This window comes from Rhamphochromis sp. 'chilingali' (assembly GCF_963969265.1).
Source record: "Rhamphochromis sp. 'chilingali' genome assembly, chromosome: 8".
Taxonomy (NCBI): Eukaryota; Metazoa; Chordata; class Actinopteri; order Cichliformes; family Cichlidae; genus Rhamphochromis; species Rhamphochromis sp. 'chilingali'.
This window is the reverse complement of record NC_137935.1, coordinates 25715225-25724976: the sequence shown is the minus strand read 5'-3', so window position 1 is coordinate 25724976 and position 9752 is coordinate 25715225. Positions and strand designations below refer to the sequence as shown.

The window sequence follows — 9752 nt, the reverse complement described above, 5'->3', positions numbered from 1 at the left end:
GTAGACAAAAGAACAAGCATGATTTTCTTTGTTTTATTAAAATGAAGCCAAGTATACAAATGTGAACAGCTTCAACAAAGCATCTGATTCTGAAAAAAGGTAATATACATGTTTATGCTACTAAAACGTACATTTACACTAGTTTTTTTATTTTTCAAATAACAAAATGTTTCTCAACTCAAAAACAGGAGCTATAATTCAGTGTTTTTAAAAATGTCTGCTAGAAACATATTCCAAAGTGTAATTTTAGATACAGACCTGTCAGGTGTCAAATAGGCCAGTATTTATCAAAGGAGTCAAATATTGACCAAGGCAATTCTTTGAGTCGACCATTAACAACACACACCCACTCTGCCAAAGTGCCCAAAATCAAAACTGTTCCACAACATAAGTCAGAGTGTAAATCAATGTCCTCATGTTCATTACTGAGTAAAAAGTGTAAAAAATCGAAAGTGCAATGGTTGCTTTGCTACTGTTGCAACATGATCATGAGATATGTCACCTTCACTGGAGGGAAGGGGGTTTGCCAAAATTCCCACACTTTTTGAAAAATCCATTTCAACTTTAATGTCTCAGGCAAAGTTATTAACAGGAACCAGATGTACTGTGTTATCAGAGGGCTTGTTCTATTTCTGGATTGTAACACAAGTTACGACAGTCCTTTCCTGCTGGCGTGTCCGGTTTCATTCATCATAGTGAAGTGAAGACAGGAACTTATCCACATCCAAGTCTTCAGGGAAATAATCTATAATTTTCTTTCTTTCCTGCAAATAAAATGAAAGCAATAAATAAGAGTTTTATGACAGAACTAGGTATCAAACATCTGCCTTCGTGTGTATGTGTTTGTCTTTACTTGCTTTGCTTTTCTTAACAACTCAACATCTACTTTACACTTGGCAAGTTTAAGGCTGGATGATCCAAAGATGTGCAGTGTCAAGATTCTTTGAGTGGTCCTCATATTTGGCAAGAAACTTGTCACGCTTTCAAAACAGTCACATAGCTTACCAACAAGCAAGACCGGCAATCGCACAGGATGCCAGGGTGTTAGGACCCAGTTAACTGGCTGTGTATTTGCCCAAGCACCTCATTCCACCTTCATCATACTGCAAGTGTATATTGTACCAAATATGCATATTTTGAAGAGACTATGAAGTACTTGGGCATAATAACAAAGTGTACTTTATTTAGTAAATTAGATTAGGTTCCATAAATAAATAATAAACACGTAAAAAGGACTGATACGCAATGGAAGTTCATCTGGTGTCCACACACCTTTGATAATCACTACACAACAAAACACAAAAGAGTTGAATACAAAATAAAGAGGAAAAAAAGACTGGACAAAAACCATGCTGCTGTACTTACTCGGTCTTTCTTTTTGGTGGGAGATCGTTTTGATTCTTTCTTTGGAGGGGGGCTTGATGCTGAAATAGGTTGCTTGCGTTTCTTTGAGTTCTTCGAGCTAGTAGGCGAGTTTTCTCCTATCCCCTCCTGACGCAAACTGTCCTTCAGTGGACTGCCTGTCCTGGCGATGGCAGCACGTGAAAGAATCATAAGTGTGTGAGCAGCCATGTTAATGCTGCTTTCACTGCCGGCTTCACTGGCAGGGCTGCAGCCAGGTACATCTGGGGTGTTGGGAGGCATTAGATGCTTTGGAGTACCCTCTCCGTCTTTAACCTTTCCCTTCTGTCGAGGAGTCCTGGGACAATCAGCAGGTGCTTCCTGCTTACTGCCACTTCCAGGAAGGTCTGAACTGCTTGCACCAAGCCCTTTGACTGGATTCGCGGGAGATTTGAGCCCTTGAATGTCCTGAAGCATCTCAGCTGCCTGTTTAGCCAGAGAACTGGTTTTAGATGGTGTTTTTGTAACTTTGGACTGACTCTGAGATGCTGGCTGAGGGACAGCTGGAGGGCTCAAGTCTCTTGATGCTGAGGATGAAGGTTGTTGGTCTTGCATGCTACCCTTCATTTCATTCTCTTTGTTAGCTGTGACATTTGGCATTTCCTGAGAGGAAGTCTTCTTTTCTGTACGTCCCTCACGTGGTTTCAAAGGCACCTTCTCTGCAGATTCTTTCCTGCTGCTTTCCTCTTTGTCCTTCCTACTTCCTGATTTTAGTGCAGAATCAGACTCTGACTTGGAGTTATACGAATCCTTAGGTTTTGAGTTATCTTTATGTGCATCCTGACTGCATTTCCTCACAACAGATTTTGATCTTTTTTCTGATTCTGACTTTTTTCCAGCCTCAACCTTTGAAGCATCAGCACTGCTGGTACTGGCACTTTGAGACTCCTGCTTGTGGGTGTTATGATCCTGCTTGCGAGAGCTCTTTTTAGCAGAATCTTTCTGGTACTGTTGTAAAGAAAAGGGCTCCTTCACTAAGCTTACTCCAGCCTGCGGACTTGCTAAACATCTGACAGTTTCTACCCTCCTCTTGGGTTTGTTGCCACCCAGGATAGTAGGTCTTATTCGAACAACCGACTCTGTATTAGTTTTCTCAGTCTGCTGGATAGATGGTGATGGGGATGTAGTTGCAGTCATGGCTGTGCTGGTTGTAGTTGTTTTAGCAGTTTGTGGTTGAATGTCTGCAGAAGAGTCAAAACATAAAATTCTCCTGTGACTGGCACCTTTTTCTGCATCCTGCTGGTCTGTGTTTCCAGCTGATACAGGTTGAACCTCTTTACTGCCCAGAATTTTCTCAGTGCCTGGAATTTAGAAATGAGGCCGTGAAATTAAAACATTATGCTGAGCAAAGATGCATTCAAAAAAAGGATACCATATAATTTTTAGCCAGTATACATCTTCACCATGGAGAAGCAGGTTAACCTTTAACTTACCAGCAGCTACAGGTTGTTTGCTTGCGACGGTGGGAGTTTTGGACGGGACAGTTTCTGTCTGCTCTACTGATACAGGATTCTGTATGGCAACAAGCTGTAAATGTAACAATGAATGGGTTAATGTGGTTTACATGTGAAGTGAACTGGGACTCCTTGTAGAAGCAGAATGTCTTACTTACAGAAAGTCTTGGATATACAATAATCAAACAGATCTTCAATTCAAAATTGAACAGAAACTTGACTGGGTCAAAACTGACCCAAGCCATACTAGCATAGAATATGAACAGTATGTAAAGGTTAAAGAGTATGTTTATCCTTTGAAATACAATGTATAATACATTTTATTTACCAGTTTGCATTGCACACAAGATAAAGTTAACACATTGACCTGAGAGTGGCAAAGTTTGGACAGTTGGACAGTTTTGTTTACTTAGCAGCCAATTTGGTCTGAAAGTGTCTCATTTAATAAAGAAATAAAGCTTTTCTCACTCCATCATCCTGGTTAAAATGGTAAGAAAGGAAATGCTTTTAACTGCAAACCACATGCTCCGACTAACAATAAAATGATCTTACTTGATTGGACACCATCTGCACTTTCCCCACAGGATTCGGTCCTACAACAGAAACAGGAAGCATCATGGGCTTCACGGGTGATGGCAGGACGAGTGCTGACCCTTCAAACAGGAGCACAGATGTCATAGTTTGATAATTATGATACTGAGAAAGTTATTGAAAGTGAAGGAAAAAGATTAAACATGGGGACATGCCTTGTTGCCATTGATAACTCAAAAATAAATAAATAAATTGCTTAACGACAGTGTCCCTACAATCTTTTGCCAAAAGAACTTTACTTTCAATATTTTGGACTGTAATCAGTGCAATAATGTGGAAAAGTATGTTGTTATACACACTGCACATTGCTTACTACCTTACATTCACTTATAGATGTAATGTTTGTGGGATGACTCAGTTTTGCAGCCTTCTGTCTCTTACCAGTGGAGTAACTTGTAGAGCGAGTTGGTGTTGTCACCGCATATTGATTTGTGGGTAAAGACTGTCCGTTTGAGACACCAGCAGGCAGCACCACCTGTCTGCCTTCAGCTTCGGTAGATGGGGGCTCTGTTACAAGGAAATAGCTGGCTCCTTGGAGGGCAGGGTTAGTTGCATCCAGGGGTAGTTGAATTATATAGCTCTGCTGGGCCTGTGACGTTCCAGTTAGTGGAGATGCAGTTACTGCTCCAGCCTTGCTGCTCAGAGGACTAGCAAATGCCTCAGAACTTTGTAATCCACTAACTGCCTGCGCCACCTCATCCATGTTGGCCTTTGGAGTTTCAGGGCATCCCACCGGCTTAGCTGGGGAGGAAACGTAAATGGTGGGAATCTTGTCTCCAGAAATGCTGGAAATTGCCTGGTTTAAGGCTGTGTCGCTGGAAGAACCTTCATCCTGGTTATCACTTATGATTATTTTCAAAGACATGACATTACTGGAGTCTGTTGCAGCCGTGTTTGGGATGCTTGTGGTTAACAGATCAGCTGTTGTTGCAACTGAAGCTGCAGGAGGAGGGGCAACGGGGGCACAGGAGGAGGACGAGGATGCGGGTGAGGCATGTGCAGCTCTTGGACTTGCAGAGGTAGAAGCAGACGTTGGTGCGGCAGGTGTTGCCGTAGATGGGGCAGCAATAAAAGCAGATGAGGGTGAGGCTGCTGAAGCTGTAGTATCTGTAGAAGAGGATGTTTTTAAGACAGATTTTGATATTACTGAGAAAGTAGACACTGGTAGAGTATCTCCTCCACTGTTTGAGAGTAATATTTGAGGTAGGTCAGCGGCGGGCGCTGGAGTGATGTTCAGCTGAGCTTGTTCGGGAGGCAAAGATGATGCTCCGGGTGCACCAGGTTGATCTTTAAACTCTTGTGATTGTTTAGGTTCTTTTTGGTTGTTCATATTTGAGGCCGATGTTTCCTCTGGCTCAGGAAAAGCACAAGAGTCCACTGGCGAGGGATCTGTGGAAGATTCACCAAAGACAGGCGCGATAGAAGTGCTGTCCTTTGCGGGAGGCTCCTGAGTGGCCAAACTGTCCAAAGGAGGAGGGGGAGGTGTATTCAGTGGTTCATCAATATCCATTGGTGTTTCATTGACAGTGTTAGTGAAAAGTGCATCTTTTTCTTTTCTGTTTGAGTTTGTTGGAGCACTTGAGACACCTCGGGGATCCCCTTGACTCACTATCAGTCTGGCTGAACTGTTTTCAATCCTGGATGATCTGCCACTGGGACCAAGAACTGTTTTCTTTAACAGTGTTGGAGGAGCGGACTTTCTTGTCTTTCGCTCTTGCCCAGGTTTCGTCTTCACCGTCATTGGTGTTGTATCTGAAGCAGCTGAATCACTGTGTGTGGCACCTGAAAATAGAAACAGAGTTCAATTATTCATTTGTCTCTATTGTTAGCAGAAATGATAACCTGCTTGACCTCTCATAGAAAGTTATTTAAACTTGGAAAAATGTTTGGATTTTTATTATAATTTCACAACTGATGCTTCCAGGTTTTATGAAGTCCAAGTGGCAGGGATGTTCCTGTAACCAGCTGTCAACCACTCTCTTTTTCCCCACAGTTCTCAACACTACTGTGAACAACACCATGAATGTCTTGCAGGAGAGACTATCTGAAAGTGCACTCCACCTCTTCGTCATGGCTAGTATTTTCCTGCAGTTCATTTCAGTTCTTAAATTAGGAATAATTATAGGTACTTTTCAATTTTTGACTTTGTTTACAAAGTTTACCAACTGTTAGAAGCTCAAGAAGCTACAGCCTTACACCTCTAAGCCCCTTCCAGACTTTCTGTAGACATTTATGCTGCCTTTTCGACGTTTAGATTATGACAGACTACCTGTATCAATATTTTGAAGGAGTCTGATTGCAGATGTAGTTCCAGCAGTGTCGGTCTCTTCTGGACTACTGCTCGTATCGCCATCTCCTGCTTCTCCATCTGCAAATTTAGTTTTATCTGCAAACATCAATTTATAAAAAGTCTTACAAAAAGTTCTTTAGTTAAACTGTTACAGACATTTGCGAACCATTATTTAAAGGAAAACACATTAAAGTAAATGAGGTCATAGTTACTGCAGTCAAAGAGGTCAAAGAGAGCCTGAAAAGCTGGGTCGGACTCAGTTTGCTCCAAAATGTCATGGATGGCGTCGTCACTCATATGAATTTCCCCCTGTATACGTGAGTAAATAATAATAAATTACACAGAAAAAGTGAAAACATTACAAGCAAAATGTTAAGAAAAAAAATCACCTGTAATCCTAGTATTTCATCTATAGACTGGTCTGTTTCCACTGTACTTGAAGAACCCTTTGATGTTTGGGGCATTGGCTCACTGATAGTAGTGATGAAACCGAGTAGGAAACAGCACAATCATTATCAAAAACTATGCACAATACATCCAAGTGCAAACAAAATGAAGAGTCCTATCGTGTTACTTACTTTGCAAGGATTTTGTTGATGTTTTCAGCAAGTTTCTCTTGTAAGGACCTGTCACCCAGTATCTTGTCACGTGCGTTTTGTATCACAAGCTGCTGTAAAGAGTGAGATGAAACAGAGAGTGTGTCATTTCTGATGCAATAAAGTAATTTTTCTTTGTATCTAGAGACACAGACTGATATATGACCATTCAGCAGATCAACAAGGTTTTAAACAACAATGTCAGTGGATTTGTTAATATGTGATTGAAGTGTAGTCTTTAACTTTTCTCTGCGATTAGGAAACCTAGCATTACTGACATACTGGTGGTGGTCAGAGGGCCCGGTGGTGGTCAGAGGGCCCGGTGGCGCCAGTGTCCGGCAGCCTCGCCTCTGTCAGTGCGCCCCAGGGCAGCTGTGGCTACAACATAGCTTGCCATCGCCAGTGTGTGAATGTGTGTGTGAATGGGTGGATGACTGAATGTAGTGTAAAGCGCTTTGGGGTCCTTAGGGACTGAGTAAAGCGCTGTACAAATACAGGCCAGGCCATTTACTTACAGGGAAGTTTTCATCAACAGCCTCTTCAGGTTGGGGTTCTGCACTGCTGCTGCCAGCAGCTGTAGCAGATCTGCTAGGGGCACTGGAGCCACTCGGAGCACCACTTCTCTTCCTGGGGGTGTCCCTGAAGACAACAGAAAAACATTTTAAACAAACCATGGGAATAACAATAACAGCACAATAAAGTCAAACAAAAATATCACATGCTGAAGATCAAATTAATCAATGAAGTTGGGGTGACCCAGCACAGACAATATTCCAGGCTGACTTTGCGTCACCAGCATGTTCTTTTCGTCGCAGTCCCTTGAAGTCGCCAAATATCACTTTCTATGGTTTCTGATTATGGCTATATCACTGAGGATTGCTTTCGGTGTGTGCGCAGATTAAGGAACAACATACTGATATTGAGTCATTTAGAATAAGCAGTGACACAGCCTTGTGACTGATTAATGTCATGTGAAATTAACTACAATCAGCATTTTATTTTTTTTAGCTCAACCAGCCAAAGGACCAATTAGCTTATGACATGGCATCTGATGTCCTCTCCATCCACAGTTCAGAAGGATCACTACTCCTAGATTGGTCAGAAATGAATCAAACTTGCTCACAATCCCTACCTGATGCATTTTTTTCGTGCTCAAGATCACAACTGTCATTTTACAGTAAACACCCTGTGAAGTTTGACAAACCCTTAGCAAGAAAAGCTACTGAATCACTAACATTCTGGATTATGCAACACACCAAATACATGTTTGTTGTTTCTGCAATCATTAGTCACATTTTCTGCAATGCGAAAGGTTTATTCAGTGATACTGTAAAGTCATTGTAACAGCAATGTCCATGCACAATTTATGTACAACGAAAGCTAATTTTTCCATCCACTTTAGATTAGTCTGTCTTTAGCACTCTGGACAGATGTTTATGTAATAACACCTATAGTAAAGCATTAACAACTATTCATACCATTTCCTTCGACCAGGAGACATTGGGCCTGGATTTAGCCGATGCTCTGAAACAATGATCTGCATGGGTGAATCCCCTGTAACGAATAAGTTTGAATATTTATTATTAAAAAAGCTGTGATCTTAGCATTACTTTACTTTAGCATTTGTACTCAGTTGTGTGTTATATTACTGACTGGGTGTAGTCATTAATCGGCTGCTGTCATGAATATGCTGGATTGTGCCACTGCCAGAAGCTGGTCTGCTGTTCGGACCACTGTAGCACACTGGGGTGGAGTGGGCAAGCATGCTGTGGGAGGTGTGCGCTGGGCTGATGATGGTGCTTGTCTCAGAAACCGATGAACAGACAACAGCACCCGCAGAAGCCACGGCAAGGACCTGCTGTCTAGCCATGTTTGCCAATCCAACACGTGAACGTGCTGCAACACACAGAGGCTGATAAGTAAATAGGTTACATATAAAACCTGAATGCTGAGGCACTGTTTGACAACTGTAAGTAATCATGGTGCCAATTTCCCAATTTGATGTATAGACAATGTTTTTATTCAGAAGTTATTTGGGTAACATGCCAATTCCTGGGGTTTTAGGAACAGGCAACTATAATCACAATAAGCTCATGATTAGGGAAGTCCCTTTTCAAACAGTTTCTGTTCCTACGTTATAGGTATATTTCTACATAAATGCATCAATGCATTAAACCTGATGCTTTCAGCTACATCACCATGTATTAGCCCATTACATCAAAACAAACAACCTGACAAACTTACTTCTCTGACATGCTGATATAGCAGGGGAATTCTGCAATGACCTAAGGAAAGATGCAGAAAAATATTCACATATTGATTCACTTCACCAAGTTTTAGCATTCAGAAACACAGCAGCAGATGTTTATCTTTCGTCTCACAACAACATACCAATCAACAATAGAAAACAATAAGAAATCATTTTTCAAAATCAGCCCCATGCATCCTATGCTATCACACAATTATTAGTGAAGCTCATTACTTAATCTGGTTGAGTGTGAAATCCAGCTTTTTCCACAATGAAGTCATCATGACGGGAACCTCATGACAAGACTCTGTTGAAAATATGACTAATCATCAGCATCAAACCATGACATATGAACAATAATCGGTCATAAAACACTAAAGAGATCCTCTGAATGGCTTACCTTTTGTTTTAGCAGCTACATACTCATTTAAAATGGTTGTCAGGCTCTTCCCAAAGATGGACTGTGTGAGGAAAGATTAAACATAAATGCAGTCAGCTGTAATCATGACAGGCTGTGGAGGCGGCTTACAAGAGGGAGGAAGGCACACTTACAAAAACGCAAGCAGGAATAGTCCCATCTCCTGTGGTGTGCTCGGCATACTCTTTCAGGTTGGGGCTCTCGTGAATGAAAGCTTGGCTTGTAGCTGACAGTCCCTCTTCTTGGAGGTACCCTAGCGGAAGGACATTAGTAGCACCTCAGTCAGCAGTAACAGTTACCCTCCAACTGCAGCCCAATCAACCGTTAAGGCTGTGAGGCTAAAGCCACCCATTTACACTCGACTGTCATTGCTGGCTAACCCCACAGCTACTCGTCTGCTATGGACGACCAGACTTACCCAAAACAAGCCGAGCGACGTCAGACGGTAGCAACATGACCGACTAATTGTTGGTGAAAGCGGCCTCAAATGTGAACAGGTAACTCCATGTTCAGAAAAAGTCTCCGAGAAGCTCAAAAACTGACTGAAATGAAACCACGTCAGTGATATTATTGTGAAGGCGACGTCTTCACAATACTGCTTCTATACTCAAAAGGCGGGGAACTCAAGCACGTATAACCCGGAAGTACCAAGATCAAGCTATTGATTAGAATTGTGGTAGTTGTAGTCCAAATAGAAAAAATCAATCTGGATAACATTCTATAGTTTTTTACATATATATACTTGAATTTATAG

The 9752-nt window shown here is 41.7% G+C and overlaps 1 protein-coding gene across 3 annotated transcripts; it reads right to left on the bottom strand.

Annotated features, from left to right (window-relative positions):
* Nucleotide 1: 1 nt before the first annotated feature.
* Nucleotides 2-9620, bottom strand: npat (nuclear protein, ataxia-telangiectasia locus). Of its 3 annotated transcripts, none has more exons than XM_080889764.1 (17): nucleotides 9417-9620; nucleotides 9133-9251; nucleotides 8981-9041; nucleotides 8815-8887; nucleotides 8577-8617; nucleotides 7986-8228; nucleotides 7811-7886; nucleotides 6848-6971; nucleotides 6315-6406; nucleotides 6126-6207; nucleotides 5949-6045; nucleotides 5716-5814; nucleotides 3828-5228; nucleotides 3408-3508; nucleotides 2835-2928; nucleotides 1366-2702; nucleotides 2-764 (listed from the first exon to the last, which is right to left on the bottom strand). In XM_080889764.1, the coding sequence occupies exons 1-17, from the start codon at nucleotides 9451-9453 to the stop codon at nucleotides 684-686; spliced, it is 4158 nt and encodes a 1385-aa protein (XP_080745890.1). In that variant the 5' UTR covers nucleotides 9454-9620; the 3' UTR covers nucleotides 2-683. The 3 variants fall into 3 exon arrangements, with proteins under 3 accessions (XP_080745890.1, XP_080745889.1, XP_080745888.1); XM_080889763.1 differs by having other exon boundaries at nucleotides 5716-5832; nucleotides 6315-6403; XM_080889762.1 differs by having other exon boundaries at nucleotides 3-764; nucleotides 5716-5832.
* Between the last annotated feature and the right edge of the window lie 132 nt (nucleotides 9621-9752).

What these genes read in the sequence shown, in the direction of transcription:
- npat (XM_080889762.1), bottom strand. Translation starts at nt 9,453, where the DNA reads ATGTTGCTACCGTCTGACGTCGCTCGGCTTGTTTTGG. An exon ending in CTGTTGATGAAAACTTCCCT is followed by an intron (nt 6,407 to 6,847) that starts GTAAGTAAATGG and finishes CACTCTTTACAG; the next exon opens with CAGCTTGTGATACAAAACGC. An exon ending in CCACCAAAAAGAAAGACCGA is followed by an intron (nt 765 to 1,365) that starts GTAAGTACAGCA and finishes TTTTATTTGCAG; the next exon opens with GAAAGAAAGAAAATTATAGA.